Source organism: Symphodus melops, assembly GCF_947650265.1.
Source record: "Symphodus melops genome assembly, chromosome: 18".
Lineage (NCBI taxonomy): Eukaryota > Metazoa > Chordata > Actinopteri > Labriformes > Labridae > Symphodus > Symphodus melops.
The window spans coordinates 13,730,556-13,748,455 of NC_136708.1; the positions used below are offsets into that span (position 1 = coordinate 13,730,556).

At 37.6% G+C, this 17,900-nt stretch overlaps 2 protein-coding genes across 8 annotated transcripts; both read left to right on the forward strand.

The window, feature by feature from the left end:
* The first annotated feature begins 187 nt into the window (after window positions 1–187).
* grinaa (glutamate receptor, ionotropic, N-methyl D-aspartate-associated protein 1a (glutamate binding)) lies at window positions 188–12,496 on the forward strand. Of its 3 annotated transcripts, none has more exons than XM_079367839.1 (7): window positions 188–345; window positions 6,979–7,308; window positions 8,466–8,581; window positions 8,826–9,026; window positions 9,241–9,369; window positions 9,714–9,857; window positions 10,705–12,496. In XM_079367839.1, exons 2-7 carry the CDS (start codon window positions 7,017–7,019, stop codon window positions 10,852–10,854), a joined length of 1,032 nt encoding a protein of 343 aa, XP_079223965.1. In that variant the 5' UTR covers window positions 188–345; window positions 6,979–7,016; the 3' UTR covers window positions 10,855–12,496. The 3 variants fall into 3 exon arrangements, with proteins under 3 accessions (XP_079223965.1, XP_079223964.1, XP_079223963.1); XM_079367838.1 differs by having other exon boundaries at window positions 189–352; XM_079367837.1 differs by having other exon boundaries at window positions 189–352; window positions 6,983–7,308.
* A 742-nt stretch (window positions 12,497–13,238) lies between these two features.
* LOC306839253 (synaptonemal complex central element protein 1) lies at window positions 13,239–17,857 on the forward strand. 5 transcript variants are annotated; one of them, XM_079367841.1, is made up of 11 exons: window positions 13,373–13,524; window positions 13,559–13,579; window positions 13,784–13,824; window positions 13,924–13,986; window positions 15,430–15,504; window positions 15,663–15,710; window positions 15,907–15,961; window positions 16,869–16,958; window positions 17,056–17,119; window positions 17,248–17,314; window positions 17,430–17,857. In XM_079367841.1, coding segments are annotated over exons 2-11 (600 nt in total). In that variant the 5' UTR covers window positions 13,373–13,524; window positions 13,559–13,577; the 3' UTR covers window positions 17,525–17,857. The 5 variants fall into 5 exon arrangements, with proteins under 5 accessions (XP_079223966.1, XP_079223969.1, XP_079223967.1 ...); XM_079367843.1 differs by lacking the exons at window positions 13,373–13,524; window positions 13,559–13,579 and adding an exon at window positions 13,277–13,366; XM_079367842.1 differs by lacking the exons at window positions 13,373–13,524; window positions 13,784–13,824 and having other exon boundaries at window positions 13,562–13,740.
* Window positions 17,858–17,900: the final 43 nt, after the last annotated feature.

Sequence of the window (17,900 nt, forward strand, 5' to 3'; positions counted from 1 at the left end):
ACTACACCGTGCAGAACTCTCCAGATTATTCTCGATGTTAGAAAAAGTAGCCCAGACCGTTATCTTTTTTTATCATAAGACTCCTGACGACGCTGTGGGAAACACTGCGTCATGGTGAGAGGCAGGGCTCGTTTTAAGTAATGAACATACTGCTATCATTTACAGTCCAGGGTGTCAGACGTTATCGAAAGTATCATCCGGTGATTCCCACAGAGCACGTGACGACATCGTGAGGTGTCGTCACGTGCTCTCGACCCAGTTGTTCAGTCTGAGTCCCGGAGCCGGAGTAGGAGGAGGGAACACCAATATCGGAGGCTGCCTTGAAAAAACAAAACAAAAAAAAACGTAAAAAGTAAGTCGTTTGGAGTCATTTTTTTTTTAAATAAAATGCAGTCGTGTTCCTTTTATGAATAAATTGTTTATGTTTTAATATTCGCTGAATGTCCAGCAAAGCGAGCATATTGCTCGGCTAGCTTTGGTCGGCATCTTGCCCGTCGCCAACTGTGACCAACCGTCAGCAGAGATAAACAGCGGTATCATAAAAGATGGCTATAGCTGGAAAACCGAAATATTATCCACATAATGTATTTAAAAGTACTCAATAAGCAAACAGAACTGCCTTAAAAAAATAAAAATAAAAACAACCGGTAACCGAGCACGGAAAAGGTGGGGGCGCGGCGTGTGGTCGTTATCCAGAATAATACGCTTACCTAACGGTTTCATCATGGCGGATATTTGTAGTGAAGCTGTAATATTGAGCGATTATCAGATTTTTCAGCTATTGGGGTGTTGTAGCTCGGGGGTTATTGAAGTTAGTTGGATGTTACAGCTAATCACAGAAATGTCGCATTGATCTGTGGTAGTGAGGCCTACATGGATGGGCGCCCGCTGCAGTGTAAAACACGAGGTTGACTGTTTTGTTACATCAATGTCTGTGTTGGTTTCCTGTCAAGCACAACCTCTAAAAAGCTCCTACCATCCTTTTATTTAAACCAGGTTAATGTTGAAATATTGTTTCCCCTGTTTTGTTGTTTCAGCTAACACATTACCTTGATAGTTGTGGGCTCTTAAACTGTAAGTGGTAATTCTCTTTATAATTGACGTGGCAGCAGAAATTGCAAAAGCATTTTATGCTGTGATGTTTTTACACGATATGTTAGAAAAAGGCTCTGGGTTTCTTTCTATGAAGAACATTTGGCATTTGTTATGATTCGAGTTTCCCCATATGTCCTAAGGTAAACGGAAAGTCTAAGTGCAATTGAATGATTTTTGTTGCTAATTTGTCACTACAGTTATTCACTCAATCCTTTAAACGATTAAAAGGTAAAATGTGCTTATTTCCAGTCTTTGTCATATGGGCATGATAAAAAAATATAGAAAAAATAATAATTTACACCAATTTATGATTCCCACTGTATACTTACACATGAGGACGTTTATTTATTCTTACTCATTTATGACTGTGGCTTGATTTATATTTAAATGATTACACATTTTTTCACTCTAAAATGTATTGTTTTCCTCAATCAGATATTTGGCAGGGTTTTTTTTACATGACAATCATTTACATATTTTCGTGAAAAAAATAGTTGAAACATAGAAACAGTTGAATATTACCCAGCTTCAACTTTGAAACTAAATTTTTTATCTGTAGTGTTGGAGCAACTTTCAGAATTCTAGGTTACATCTATCCTGTTTCCATGTATCTCCATCAGCGAAAGAAACTAGTATTAGCTCTGTATAGTCAAAACAAATTGTTTGCAGCTTGAAGTTATAAATTTAAAGTTTGGCTGTCTCATCCCAAAATGAAAGCTTCAGGAGTTTACCCAGATATGTTTATCAGTCCAGAAGAACAGTGTCTCTGTTCCTCCTTCACAACATGTCACCAGGATATGCATTAGACCACGCTGGGCAAATTAGTTTTCTTAACATTACAGTACAGATTTGAGCAAGGGATTTGGGATGGATGTATTTTAATTGGGTGGGGGGGTTTAGGTAAAAAGTTTACCTTCTTACTAAGCTAACTTACCGAAGAAACAGCTGCCTGTGAAGGTGAGGCAGTGTTTGCAGGTTCAACGCAGCCAGAGCTGCTGCTGACGAGGCTCATCACAGAAACAATATGCTCTCAGACTGCTGCATCGGCTGGCAGACACAGTATAGGATTTATATTGCAAGTGGTTTAAGTCACTGTTTTACAAAAGGACACAGTTTGCACTGCTTTGAGAAACTAACATTTTGCCTGTTTGGAGGTTGACAGTGTGAAAAAGGCAATATTTCCCCCTACAGATAGAAAACGGTCCTAGAACAGTGAATTTCTCATCATGTCCCATCAAATATTACATTATTTAAGATATAATGTAATACAGCCTTGGATATTTGTAAAATAGCTTTGTCTAAAGCTTTAGGCTATACACAATTAGCAATTGCAACATGTTTTTTTTTTTTTTTACATTAGACCTGTGACTTCTTTGTCATTACATTATTTTAACGTGCTAATCTCTGTATAACCTTATAGGCACCTCTTTGTCTCTTTCTCTTTTGTCAGTTTCCTGGTGTTGCTCAGGCATGCATGTAGCATGTTATTTATGGGTTTGACGAGCTATTGTACTAGCCTAATTGTGTTAACATGGCTCTATGGCTAAGCTCCTGAATCCTTCCTTTAACCTAATTCCACTAGTGATAGCTATAAGCCCAACCCAGACATGGTGGCACTGTTTACTTTTTTTAAGAAGTTAATATTAGTTTTGCCTTTTATTGGATGGGAAAGCTAAAACTCGAGACAGGAAATGTGTGGGGGGACGACATGCAGCAAAGGATCATGGTTGGATTAGAACCTCCAGCCGCTGCACCGAGGACTACAGCCTCCGTACATGGGGCGCAACATAACACCTACTATGCTAGCCAGTGTTCCGAGATACTGAATACTGTGGGCACTATTTATGTCCACAGTATTCAGAAACTCTCTTCTAAGAGGATTTGATAACTCCCCTTACTAATGTTTTTAAGGCCAAACAAGCATGGCCTCCATCTAATTCTGACATGAAAGGATACTATTATGATGGTTGATTTTGTAGAATGAAAGGATAGCAGAGACAGAGAGATGTTTTAAAGTGCTTTTATGTTTTGTCTTTTAAAAACTGTTCTACATATTTTACATGAAATCCTCTTTCAGTAGTCTCCACTGCACAGATATAATGTCTGAAAACACATTAATATGACAGATAACAGCTGAGATGGCCTTCTGTTTAGCTCTTGTGACTTCATGCACTCAGTTGTAAGAGTATTTGTGTCAAGTTTGACAAGTTGATTTCCATTTTGTAGTATCTAAAATGTGAGCTTTTGTTTGTGTTTTGTTTCCTCACGTGTTTATGTAATCTACACATCACTTTTTTAGAATTTTTTAGAGATGACATTATCCTGGAAACATATTCCCAAAACGTGCTGATGGCCATACCTGCACATGCTCTGGTAAACTTACTCTAAATAGAAATACTGTTTTGAATTTGAATTTCCCTTTCCATTGACATGCCTTTCATACAACATTGCATGCAGGTCTGAGCGATGAGTTTGAATATTCTTACAATCTGCGCTATAAATTATTATAAACGCTTCTAACTATCCATAACAAGTTTCTCCTTAGCAGACCTGGTCCGAAAAAACCTTAAATTTGATAAAATTATCTTCAGCTTTACTTTACTCAATAACTATCATTTGCAGAAAAATGTTAATGGATAATTTTATTCATGATTATTTTACCACATGATTTCGGCCTCATTGCCTCACCCTCACCAACATGGGAAAATAATCCAAAGCATTAAGTCACAGACATAAATTCTTTAAATGGACGTTGGACAGGGAGTGGATCACATGCTTCAGCAGTGAGTGTTACTGATTCGTTGCGGAGGCTCTCTGGGTTATTCGGTTATCTTTGGGTTACTTCGGTGGACAGAGATTCTGTCCTATCTTATGTGAATGAAGCAAACAACCTTTGATTGTGATACAACACCAAAGGGCATGGTGATCATAAATTCAGATCGAGGTGTTCCTAAAGGAACAATTTGAAAACACTGAAAACATTTGACTGTAAAACACATTTAAAGTTACTCTGAAAAAAAAACCCTGCTGCACACAGTGTACTGTATTCCCATCTCACACAACCATTATCCTAAAGGCCGGGAGGGATTTGACTGCACACAGAAGTGTTATCTGTAATAGTCTTAACAGAGACCGTCATTGTGAAGCAGTGCCAGCACTCACTATGTTTATTGCATCCTCTCTTTGCTGTCTTGGTGATGGGCTTGACAGGGATCATGAGGATACACATTTAATCGAGATGTGTTTTCTAGGACGAAATAGGGCAGTGTTGCATAATGCTGGCTGTAAATTCAGTGTGGTCTGGAAAAGGAGGCAAAAGAGACTTGGAGAAACAGCAAAGGCAATTTTCATCAGTCTAATCTGCCAGTGTGTTTTAAAAGAAGTAACTGAGGATGTTTGCACATATGAATGCACTTTATACAAATAATTTAAAACATTAAAGCCATAGTTTAAACAGAACTGGCCTATGCTCAACAGTAAAACAATGCAGCTGTCCACAAAAAAATACCTTCTTTTGAAGTCAGCAATCAGTGGAATTGATTTTGGCTCGAAACCTGCCCAGCAGAAGATTTCCTCTGGGCACTGCAGGCTTTAAAATGAAACGTGAACAGCACATTTTACATCACTTATCAACCCTTTGAATCAGACCTCACTTGCTGAGAGATTCTGAATTGTTCTAGTTGTGCTTGTTTGTTGTGTCTCGTGTGTGTGTGGAACTTCAATTGGCATTTTAGGTTTGAGTTTAAATGTCGATGGTTGACCAAGGTTTTGCAGGCTGCTTGCAGGGAGGAGCACTGCAGTGATGACACCCTGGTCAGGCCTTCTGCAGAAGCAAAGCAGATTAATAATACATTTGGTTACCAAGGCACTGCATCCATGGAAACACAACCCGCACCAAAGACAACGTTTACCTTAACTTATCTTTTAGACCATAAACACCATTAAGCAAGGCAGCCAAAGTTTTATTTAGGTTCGACTGTAGCCTGTAGTGAAACATTTCAACCGAAAAACTGACCACTGGTTGAACTTAATTTTTAAGTTTTCCATTGACAAAGCACTTGTAAATGACTTCTTCCATCAAGTTCTAGATGAGTCAAACAAAACCACTGACTAAGCGTGTCTTCATCCCTGTCACCAGATATCCTCCAACAGTCTGTCTGAGGGAGAATATGCCTCATAAATGCATGTTTGGCCATTCTGGGTGCAACCGCATTTCCTTTATCAATCCAAAACATTTTGTATTCATCCTCCGAGAACGATTTCTTTGACACAGATTTAGAGCAATGTTGTCAAGTTCATCTTCACAGCCTAGGTTTTCCACATCCTCAAGGCTGGAGGTGTAAGGGTCAACCACCCACAATACCTTTGATAAGCACTCATCAATATGAGGAAGCCCCAAAGGGGGCTAGGAGGCCAGGTTGGGTCTCAATGGCTACGTTTATATGTGCAAGATCTCTTCAATCTGATTAAAATCATTCTGATTTTACAAAATAATGTCAACTTTGTGATATATGCACTTTTCAGACATTTGAACCATTTCCAGCAGCATTGCTTGACTTTTTAACTTGCTATAGTTCATGTTCTAAAGGCTTTGACTTTCTAAATGTGATCTTATTGGTTAGATTATTTAATTTACATTCTACTGGCCTTAAAGGGATACTTAACCCATTTGCATGAAGCTGTGTATTATTAGAAACATGGTAGTAGTGTTGAATGGTCATGAATCCAGCCCTCATTTTGCCCTGAGATGAGAAAAATGTGTTTTTCTTTGCTTGAAAATTTTCTTCATGTGATGCAAAAAGCGTCATATTGCATCATATGAAGAAAAAATGAGGGCTGGATTCACGACCATTCAACACTACTACCGTGTTTCTAATGACACAAAGCTTCACGTAAATGGGGGAAGTATCCCTTTAATGATAAACTGTAAACATCCATTAAATGTCAATGAGATGCTACCACTTGTCGACATGACTTTTAAATCAAGCTGTATTAGTCCTCAGTTCTGAGTTCACTTTTATTAACACTGCACTACCGTTTGTCTCGCATGATGTTAAATGTCATGATTTTTAGGCCAACATAGTGGAATCAATTTTAATGCAAGCGAGACAGAGGGTTGTTGTCATGGAGTTCACCGATCAAGAGTGGAGACAAAACTTTCTAATGACACTGCAATCATTCCTGAAGTTCTGCACTATGATCATAGACTGTAAACATTAGGCTCTGATGGAAACGCGTCACTTTACTGGGGCAGACATGCACAGTCAGGACCATGTGACCCGAGTCAGGCAGACTCAATCAGATCGAGCATGGATCCTTATCTGAATATCGGTCGGCATAAACCCCCCCCCCCCCCTTCTCGATCGGAATGAAATTTCTTTCTGAATGAGCCTGATAGGATCAGTCTGTTCTGAATGACATTACATGCAGCGTTTTTATTCTGATCATGCTGTTATTCAGATTATTTGTCCATGTAAACGCAGCCAATGAAATTAAAATAAAATTTGACATGAGGACAACTGACATACGTGTTGATATAATGTGGATTGTCTGTAAAAAGGAAATTAACTGTTGCTCTGCTACCTAACTCTGTCCTTTACTCATGTTGAGTAATCTGTTTGCCTTTAAAAAAAAATTTAATCAGGCTGATGCAACGTTTCTTTCTCTACCAGTTTTGCCAAAAAAACTTAACATTTAAAATATATATATATATATATATATATCCTTCCTTCTTGGACTTTTAAGATATAGAAGAGGTGTTCACTCTAATTATGAAATGCTTCTGACATAAGTTTTGGATTTTGTTCATACCTGATTTAATGTATATTTGTGCTGCATGTTCTAACCAAACTTGTCCTAATTCTTCTTCTCTCCACTTCTTAGAGAGTCTTCTCTCTGCTGAGTGATACTTACACCAAAACATGTCCCAGGACAAAAGTGGATACCCTGTTATGGGTGAGACCAACCCTCTTCATAACAACGTCTACGGACCCCCTCAGCCTGGTTTTGGTATGCCCCCTCCCAACTACAGCCAAGCCCCAGGAGGACCATATCCACCAGCAGCTGGCTATGGGCAGCCAGGCTTCCCCCAGGCAGGCCCAGGTTTCGCCCCTGGTCCCTACCCTCAGATGCCTTACCCTCAAATGCCCTACCCACAGGGTCCCTACCCTCAGGGGCCCTACCAGCAGCCAGGCTTTGCTGGGGACCCAATGGGTTAGTATAAAACTAAAAATCTGAATTAAGATGAAGAGAAGTTTCACTTACAAGCTGTCTTTATTGTTTGTTAACCGACGCCTAAGTCATAGAAGTAATACATCATGATATCAGTGTTTACCAAACATAGATAAAACTTGCGTGGTGCATTCAGATATTGAGAGAGAGCGCTGCTGTCATGTTCTAACCATTAATGCACTCATTAAGGTGGAACAAGTAGGAAAATCGATGCTTCTTATTCTTATAACTCCATTTAATATTTTCTGCAGTTGACAAAGTTCGTGTAAAATGTGTAACAATGCATCTTATTGAACAGAATGCACCATTTAGAGACTTATTCAGTTTTCTTCAAAACCAGTGTGTTAGGGAGCACATAACCTCCGCTCCGCCTTGCCGAGCCGTGCACCCCCTGTTTTCCCATTTCTGCCTAAATCACTGGAGAGCGCTTATTTAAATGTGACGTTACACCATCATTTAGGTTAACGGTCTCCTTTCGGTGCAAATCAGCCTCCTCGCAAAACAAGTGTCTAACTCACTAACAACAGCCACACAAAGATAAAGTCTGTAAGTGTGCACAGTCTCAGCCAAAGGATGCAAGTTTTAGTTTTTTGTAAGTCTGGAACCAGAATAAACCCTTAAAAAGATGCAAAACAAGAGCCATTGCACAGAGCAGGATAACTTTTTGTGCGCGTTTGAGCCTGAACATCTTTAGAGCTTTATGAATTAGACTATGGGACAGAGCAGATAGAGGGCGCAAATGATGCACAATTCTTTGGAGCACTTCAATAACGGAATCTATGAATCACACACTTAGTTTAGGATGTTGTGATGCGGCTACCCTCACCAATGATGATGATGAACCGGTACAACTCAGAGGAGTTACAGACAATTCATACAGAAAAGGGAGTCTGACCTCTGACCTCACCAGGGTTATGGAGAAATTCAGGTCTCTGAGGCATATGTCGTTCTTCAGACGATGATTGCCAAAGGTTTCGGAAATTTCTTTAAACTAGACTTAACACAGATGACTGGGCATTGAGAAGATCAATGTGGGTGCAAAAATGTCACAGAAATGGGTCGATTTGTTTGTACTAGTTTTTGCCTGTTGAGTTTTATGTCTTTTAAAACTTTTTTTTCTTATTATTGTTTTTCTCCAGCACCAGCAGGTAGCCCTGGCTACCATGGAGATGTGCCTCCCTCTTACTATGACAATGATGAGTTCACCAACTCTGGTTTTGAGGATAAGAACATCCGACAAGCTTTCATCAGAAAGGTAGGTCCTTTGATACATATTTAAATACATTGCCTTTATTAGAGCCCTAAATCAGGGAGAAAGAGTGTGGGGAATCACGTGCAGCAGTCCCCACTCTGCACATTGGGTGCACAATCTAACCACTAGGCCACTGGGACTCTGCCAACGGCTCCCCAGTACATTGAATATGTGCATTGAATAAACGAATACTGAAGCATGTGGTGTAACTTAATAGAAACATTGGTGTCATTTTTCTATAACACAGGTCTTCATGGTGCTCACGGTGCAGCTGCTGGTCACTTTTGCCTTCGTTGCTGTCTTTACCTTTGTCGATGATGCCAAGCTTTTTGTGCGACGTAACCCCTGGACGTACTATGTGTCCTACGGAGTGTTCTTTGTTTCGCTGATAACCCTCAGCTGCTGTGGAGACTTCCGTCGCAAGCACCCCTGGAACCTTGTTGCACTGGTGAGATGGTCATAATGATATATAGTAATTTGGACTATGAAAAGTTAAAGAATTGTTTCTTTTGTACACATTGTGTGGTGTTTCCCATTGATCTGTACATAAATGTATATAGACTATAAGTCTTGATTTTAGATTGTTTAATAGTATGGACAGATGGATCATATATATTGGATGTTCAAAGTCATCCATGATTAAAGGCTTTTGTGTTTTGCAGTCCATCCTGACCCTAAGCCTCTCCTACATGGTTGGCATGATCGCCAGCTTCTATGACACAGAGACTGTCATCATGGCTGTGGGCATCACTGCAGTGGTCTGCTTTACGGTCGTCCTCTTCTCACTACAGGTAAGTACACACTAACAGCTTCTTAAAAAAGTATGTATTTATTATTATTATTTATTTATTTTTCCAAGCACACTGGCAGATATTATCCCTCTGGTCCTTTTGTTATTTTATGTGTTTTAGAAGCAAAAGGGAAAGTATTCTTCTTCTTCTTTTTTTTTTGTTGTCACAGTGAAGTGTGAAACCTAGAAAGCCTCACACATTAAACCAGTCTCAGGAGGCACATTCTTCACAGCAACAAAACAGTCAATTTAAGAGAAATGAATGCATACATGTACAAGTTGTATTTCTGTTCTTCTGTTCTAATCATATCTTTCTCTCCCTTCTCCCCCACTTGTTTCCTACAGAGCAAATATGATTTCACTTCCTGTAGGGGCGTATTGTTTGTGTGCCTGATTGTTCTGTTGCTCTTCTCGATCCTCTGCATCTTCATCCGCCACAGGATCCTGCACATCGTTTATTCCTCCCTTGGGGCCCTGCTCTTCACATGCGTAAGTTTCACACTTACTGCTTTCCAAAAGTGGCAGCCTTTTTACAAGTCACTTTAAGTTATGGCTGCATGCTTTAACTTTTTGCTGTTACTCTAAAAATATAATGAGTGCAACACTTTTGTCATTCTGAATATGTTACTGGAGAAGTTCTCTCTCTGCTCGGTAAATAAATTCTCCAGTTGTGTGATTGTGTACTGATGAAATAATGTAACTACATCATTATCATCATCATTGGTATACAGATGGGTTTTCCATCCTGCAGTTAACTGTAATCTACATGAGATGATTCCATCTGCACAAGCTTTAAGTATAAAGCCAAGTTGGAAAGAGATTAATGCTTAGCAAGAGGAAAGTGGGACACGCTGTGAGTTATTAAGACCTAAATATATGAGCATGCATCAGGAGAGCCAAACTCAACCAAACAGCGGTTAAAACACTATGAATAGACACGTCTTTAAATAATCATCAGGTGAAGAGAAGAGCATATGTGATGCTTTTAATGACCAAAGAGCAGAACAACTTATAACAGGAATGTGTGTCAATACGTATATGATAAACTTCTGCAGCCCTTTGAATGATGTCAAATTGTATCTTAAAAGTATCTTACATAATGGTAAAAGCTGTATAAACAGTAAATGATGTCTTAAGATGTACAGCTGTAATATTTGTATTTTAGGCCTTAATGAGTTTAACATGGCAATGTGGACATGTAATTATGGTCTAAGTTTATGAATATATTTGGTGGATTAAACAACAGAGAAAACTAATGAACATGTCACTCACTTTAGGTCTGCAGCGTAGAAATCTCTGAAAATAACTAACTGGCTTTTTCTCTTCTTCCCTGCAGTTCCTGGCTGTGGATACTCAGCTTCTCCTGGGCAACAAGAAGCTGGCCCTGAGTCCAGAGGAATACATTTTTGCTGCCCTCAACCTCTACACTGACATCATCAACATTTTCCTTTACATCCTTGCTATTGTTGGACGCTCCCGTGAATGAAACTGCACCTTTTAAGTAAATAGGAGAGAATTAAAAAAAGGCTCCCTGTGGTATAAAATTCTGCTCAAATACCCGTTTATTTCTCCTTTAACCTTTTTAACATGATATTCTTTAAACAGGTACTTGTGTTTTGAAGATGATGACGTTTGTCATAAAAAGCAGCTGAGAGGGTCACTATTTATTGAACACAAATCTTTGCTGTTAGTGACGAGGGGTTAAGGTGTGTCTTTTCCTCAATTTAGACCACTCTGCTTGCTGTAACTATCCTTTGCTTCTACTAACACAGAAGGCTACATGTTGTCACCACTACCTACCCTCCCACTTCCAGTTTGGCCTGGCACATGCAGTATGAAATATTCTGAGGCTGTCTGGTACTCCGCCTTGCCTTGCTGCAAAGATAAACCAGAAAAAAAGAGCAGGGAAAATATCAGTAGAGCTTGATATTGATGTAAACCAGCTTTTCCAGAAGAGAATAATTTAGTGCTAGAAGTACACCTTTAAAGCTGTCTGTTTCCCTTACTTAACCCTCCCTTTCAGTCTGATGGTGTTAAGTAACTGCATGGCAACACTGGAAACACCTCCTAAAATGTGTTATAGTTATTACGAGAGGAATACCTCTAGCTTGCTTGTCACAGCTGTAAATATTTTATGTACTACTGTATATGATGCCAATATCCCCTGCCCCTGAGAGGCCTGCTGGACTGATTTATTTAGATGTGTTGCTCTTTGGGAGAAATATGCTCTGATATCAGAACTTTGCTTACCCAGTACAGTAACTAATCTTCTAAAGGCAAAAGAATGACACTAAATGTTGGATGTATATGGTGTGTAAAGCTATATATATATATATATATATATATATATTCTTACAGAATATCTTTTTAGAAGGAAGATGCACTTTGTTTTGAAATTATTTCTGACTCCCTTCCTTTCTTTTTTTATTTTACTGTCCTCAATAATTTCCTGCCATCCGGTAATTAATGTGAAGTGACAATTAAGTGGTGTTTCTTCCCGTTTACTACTAATGTGAAGTTTTTGTGAAAGTATTGGAAATGTTGAACACTTTTATGGCAAGCTATTCCAGTTTAAAACTGACACCAGACTTGAAGGAAATTGTATGTATAACTCATCTATTTATTGAGCTTGATGTAGATAACAATGTTGCTTTGAGTTCCAATAAGCTAGTGGTTTCTCATGCTAATTCTGGAAACTGAACTTACTGGTTGCACTCTTGCTGAACTTAGTGAAGTGGGCAAGAGAAACCTGTGTGAACTGGAATCTGAATCACAAAACCGACCTTGAGTGATGCATTGAACTTGTAACTTCTGATTTGATTTTTCATGTCTGGCATGACCCTTTCCAACATCTGCTTGTGCTGATATTGCACACTTTACAGGTAACACTATTCTGGAGAAACACAGTGCTCGACTCCCTTATTAGACTTTTTTTTTTTTTTTTTTTAACTTGTGTTTGTAACTAAATGTGTATGTGTATATAGAACTCTGTATGGTTTGATTTGTAAAGACAAAGTCATCTGTGGGCTTTGTAGGACTGTTTGCATTGTATATTGGCATTAAATCAAGGTAGAACTGCATTCCTTTACACTGCTGTTCGCTTTACATTAAAACTGATATAATATAAAGGTTTCTGTTTTGTGTTCCTTTCTGTTTCAATAGTTTTATAGAGCTGCACACCACAACGATTTTCTAACATACAGGTTCTTTAAGACATTTTTCTGTCCAATAATTAACATACTGTCACTGACTAATGTAATGGGGAAAAAATATTTAGCTGATGTGTTACATTTTTGTCGGACATTTCAAAAAATACTGTAAAGTAGCTGAAAAGATCATGTGATTCTACTGAATGTGTTTGGGTGAACTTTGAATCTACCAGGGTGACTATGCAGGGACATCAGATTTTCCTATCGCAAAGATACACTCTGTAGATTCATACCTTCTTGCAAGAATAAAACCTCTCGAAGACGATTGGTTCTCGGTCATCCGTATTTTCGCTAAAATATTTTCATCACACTTATTGGAAGTTGATACAGCATGTTGACCACAGCATTAATACTACAGTTTGCTGTACCATGTCCTGATTTGTCTCATTTTTGGTCACGTTTAAATGGAGCTTAAGGAGGCTAATTTAGATCTTTCTGATTTATAAGAAAAAAAACATACATGCTATTTACTCTTCAAGTGATAAATTACTTTATTTAATTTCCTTGTAAATATTTGTTTAAGATGTAAAGGTAGGACGTAAGTTGTGTTGATGTATGATAAAACATTTATACAGCTGCAGTTTGATAAAGTGTGTATGAACCACTGAAATAAATATTTTCAACTGTCGACCACGCATGTGCACGTGAGAAGTGTTTTTGGCGCCAAACGTCACATCATGTCGTCGCGCGCACGCCCCTTCATTGAGGACCGACGGCTAACTTTCTTTACCGATCTGGATAGTTTCCAAAGAGACTCCCTTGACTGGCTAGACATAAGCGATTTATCAGGTTAGACGACTAAATATTTTAATTTCTGCTTATTAAAAAGAAATAACTTTATATTTGGCATGACAGTTTTTGCTGTGTTTTCACTGGTTTGTTGCCATGACTTCATAACTGTTAGCAACATCGTTTAACCCTAAAAATATAAACCAGTATAAATATATAACCAGTGGCTTAACATTATTTACGTTTCTTTAAAACAAGCCAGCAATCATTTATGTGAGTAATATTTAACCAATATTTCAGTTAGAAAACTCTTTTATGTTCTCAATAGATAGACTAGATAGAGGAGATGTTTTGTTTTATTACGTGAGTAAATAGCTGTTTTTAAAATATCGGAGACTATCTGAAAATGGATCCCTGCTTAAAGTGGTTAAAAGGTAAGATTATTGTCATTTTGTAACAACGATTTTGTGTTACTAGGATTCACATCGACGATTTCACCAATACACCAGGGAGAGGAGGTAAACGTTATAAAAAAACTAACTAATACTAAAAACCTCAAATGAAGCTAGGAATTGTGTTTGTGTGAAGATGTTATCGTCTGTTCATCCTGCTTCAAGGTGGAGAAATGCAGGAGATAAGGGTTGAACAGTTGACTGGCAAATTAAGGAGGCTACAGCAAGGTAGTGATTGATTGACTGAATTTAAAAAAACAAACAAACAGTGAAATACATGTCTATCGTACTACAAGTACCGTTTGTTTTCATGAAAAGTATAGACCTGTACAGACTTTTATATTTACAGTCTATGGTTCAGACCAAACTGTGACATCAATAATCTTTTTGAAGCATATATTAATAATATGAAAAACAGCAAATATCGATTGGATATCTATAAAAACATTGACACAAGGCGTGACAACCTAGTTTTCTTCATTAACTTTTGCAACAGTTTCGTATTAAATGGGGAATTGAGAATATTGGATTAATTCAAAACGTTTTGCTTGATGGATTGGTTTAATTTCATTTATTTTATTTCGCACTGTTTAAGCAGTGCAATGTAGATGCTTCCGGTCTATTCATTTTGGGCGATTTAAGTAAAACATTTGTACCATTTCTCCTGTAAGATACAATTGATTTTGTATCTACTGTTGACAACATGTAAAGTTGACGTTGGAGACGCATTTCCGGGTTCTCTTATCACGCATGCGCATTGCCTTGCTACAAATCGTCGATTGGTGCCATGAAAATACATTAACTTTTAAAATGATGATCATGAGAAAGTAACTAAGTACATCTAAAGAAGATTTATGTTGGCAGTTTAGTTACTCTTTGTGAAGGTACACTTCCGCTTCCGCTGGTAACTCGGCTATATTTTTCTTATATCTTACGTTTTAAGTTGTTAAAATGACTACGCGTGGTTCGTTTGTCTTTATTCAACATGTTTACGAGCCCCCATCAGGTCAACTGCTCCTACATTGTGAAAACGTTTCAATTTGAGGGAGCCGATATCGATTAAAAGCTTGATGTGGTTGCGACCAATGAAAAGGCTTGACGTACAAGCCGTATGCTAATGAATACGTGCTTATCTATATTATACTATTTTTAACTAAATCCTGTTTACATGTACACAGCATAGGTCCGAATATCAATTCATCACAAAAATCTAGAGTCACTCAGAAGATTTGAATAACGTGAAAATTTGAAACCATGAGTGAGGCAGATGTAAGAACGAAATATAGCTCTCTTTGCAACAGTTTAGTGGTATCTTCAGTGAGGTACATCCTTACCTGTTACTCCATACGTGGAGTATCAGAACATGATGAATGGACCTTAATGAGATATGATTATTATCTCCATCTTTCGGGGAACAGCAACACCCTGTTAGACCATTCTGACAATTATGTGGAAACAAATAATCTAAAGTTATTTTTGAAGTGACTGGGATCTTTGAAGCCTGTGGGTCAGTTAGTGGTATTACCTGTACAGCACTTTAAGCAGTGCTTTTTTAAATAAAGTTATCACACACTCATTGTTGTCTGGGGTGTGCATTTGATCACTTGTGTAAATGATGTGTTCCGTTATTGAATAACACAGTTACACCTATAACACAGAGTCTTATTGAAGGTAAGAAAGTCCTGGAAGAAGACCTGGAGATGATCAAATCAGTCAGTGACTCTTTGCTGAAAGAACTGGCATCATGTAAGCACACCATCATTAGTAATATTTTATTTTGATGTACGAATTACTTGTACTTGTTCTACCTCTTGCAAAAGTACAAATTAACTATTTGTTTTTGTAATTTGTTTGTGGCATATTTTTAAAATGTATATATCATGAAGGAATTCCTTTTCTTGTAGTGCAAGCTGAAGCTTACCAACTGGAAGGAATCCATAAAGAAAAAGAAGGTATACACAATGAAACAAGCAATTATTCATAATGTCATTTATAGTCCAGTAAGTGTGAATATTTTATAGATGCCAGCCTGTATGTTAATGTTTACGTGGAATGTGGCTGGAGATCACATTTTAATTGCCATATATTGCAGATATAGACAATAATTTAAATGACAATATGCATAATCACTGGGATGTTGTTCTCCAGAGTTGTGTAGGAAGCTGCAGTTCCAGTATGACGAGTCCGAGCAGGACTCTGCCAGGTATCTTTTCTCTAACCAGATAAAAGCACAGCATGTCTTTGCATTGTGCTTCCGTATTTTGCTGATCACCAAGTATTCACTGTAAAATATATTTCTTATCTGAAACACTAGATGGCAGCAAAATCCTTGAAAACAATTATCAGATGTCAGAAATGGTTCATAAGCTGTTACAGCTGCACACTTAGTCCATTCTACAAAAGTTTGAAAATGACCGTGTTAATACTGCACACTTTATATCCAGTTGGAGCATGGAGCATGTGTTGTTGTAGCTGTTTAATTTTATCGGTGTGGAGTATAAGTGCAGATTATGAATGTATTAAGGCACATTTAAAATATTTACCATCAACAATTGACTTGTGTAAAAAAAAACAAAAAACGAGTTCAACATTTTTTAGGCTTCTTATGTTGATACCAATGTGAACAGTTCATTTGATCATTTATTTGTAAACTGTGTTTGTTTGTTTTTAGTTCAATATACTAGCTATTCGCTATAAGCTATTTCCTGTGTGAGTAAATGGACACAGGAGTGGTTAGTGAGCGACTCTTAATACTGCTTTATTAGGTGCAATATTTTTGTTTTCAGTCACATGATCATTATGGGATGGTATTCCATTGTATTCACTATGTCACACAACATATTTACTCTGAAAGGGCTTCAAGTCTGGAAATCAGAGTTGGACTCTAATAAAACAATGTAAATCTATGCCTTAAATTCTTTGGTGTAATCACAGAACCAAACATCAAAGTTGTAAAATAATGATCGCAGTTTTAAGCTTCACATATTTAAAACCTTGTTACAAGTTGACTGGGCATTATTTTTGAACAGTTAAATTCTTGTTGTGATTAACATTTTTTCATTTTAAGAAATGTTATGAGTTGAACTGAGTGTTAGGCGTCTGTTTTGCAGGCATTTAGAGAACAACATGAAAAGTGATGAACTGCTGGAACAGTTTAGATGTGGAATCCAGGAACTCAAGCTGAAACATCGAAAGCAGCGGTACTTATTCAGAACCCAAAGAAATATTCAATTCAGTCAAATGGTTTGGACAATGTTAACTTTGATACACGTTTTCTAAGGAAACTTATTTTTGCAGCATGAAGTTTGAAAACCAACTCCAGTTACTGATAGAGCAGCACAAAAATCTGCATTCTGTCTTTGTAAGTTAGTATTTTTTACATCCACATTTTCCCATGTACTCAATACCAATATACTATATAATAATATACTCTTTGGGATAAAATGCTGAAAATGTTAATTACTTTTGTCCATCAAAATTTTAACCCAGACTCTAGAAAGGCTCCCAGGTGAGATAGAAAGTGCTGAGAAGACGAAAAGTCAGCTATTATCAGCTGGTAAATTCCCTTCAGATTAAATGCGCAAACATACATTATGTATAACATTTTTAAATATACACATGAATGAAGTTTGTCCTCCATTTCCAACATTGATCTTTTTTTGTTTGTTCAGAACAAATGAAGTTGGATCAGCTGCACAATCTTGAAGAGCAGCTTGAGGAGGCAAAGACACTGAAGCAGCCGGGGTCTCCAGCTGCAGAGGCTTAGGAGTAAGATGCTTCTAGATGTCATTTGATAGAATCAGTGAAAATGGTTCGATCTTACAAAAGCTTAAAATGAATTTTACAAAATTCTGCTTCAGGATTCCTGTGCAACTTTTTTTCCCTCTTTTTTTTCACACACTCACTCAAAGTGAAACGTTTGCCAAAATACATTATTTGTATGTTATCTATATTGAATATGCACTGGTATAATTTATTATTTCTGTGTTCTTATTTCACAGTCTTTATTAACAATATTTGATGTTCTGTGATTAGGCAGGGATGGTGTGTCGTTTTTCAGGCTTATGTTGTGCATTTATAAAATTGTTAAGTGTTTTGACATAGTTGTCAAATGGGTTTATTTTAATACAAACATGAAAACA

Coding starts and splice junctions, on each gene's coding strand:
- LOC306839253 (XM_079367840.1), top strand. CDS start 13,255: ATGTCGTCGCGCGCACGCCCCTTCATTGAGGACCGACGGCTAACTTTC. Junction 15,505..15,662: donor GCTGAAAGAACTGGCATCAT/GTAAGCACACCA, acceptor CTTTTCTTGTAG/TGCAAGCTGAAGCTTACCAA. Junction 15,711..15,906: donor AATCCATAAAGAAAAAGAAG/GTATACACAATG, acceptor GTTGTTCTCCAG/AGTTGTGTAGGAAGCTGCAG.
- grinaa (XM_079367839.1), top strand. CDS start 7,017: ATGTCCCAGGACAAAAGTGGATACCCTGTTATGGGTGAGACCAACCCT. Junction 8,582..8,825: donor GACAAGCTTTCATCAGAAAG/GTAGGTCCTTTG, acceptor TCTATAACACAG/GTCTTCATGGTGCTCACGGT. Junction 9,370..9,713: donor TCGTCCTCTTCTCACTACAG/GTAAGTACACAC, acceptor TGTTTCCTACAG/AGCAAATATGATTTCACTTC.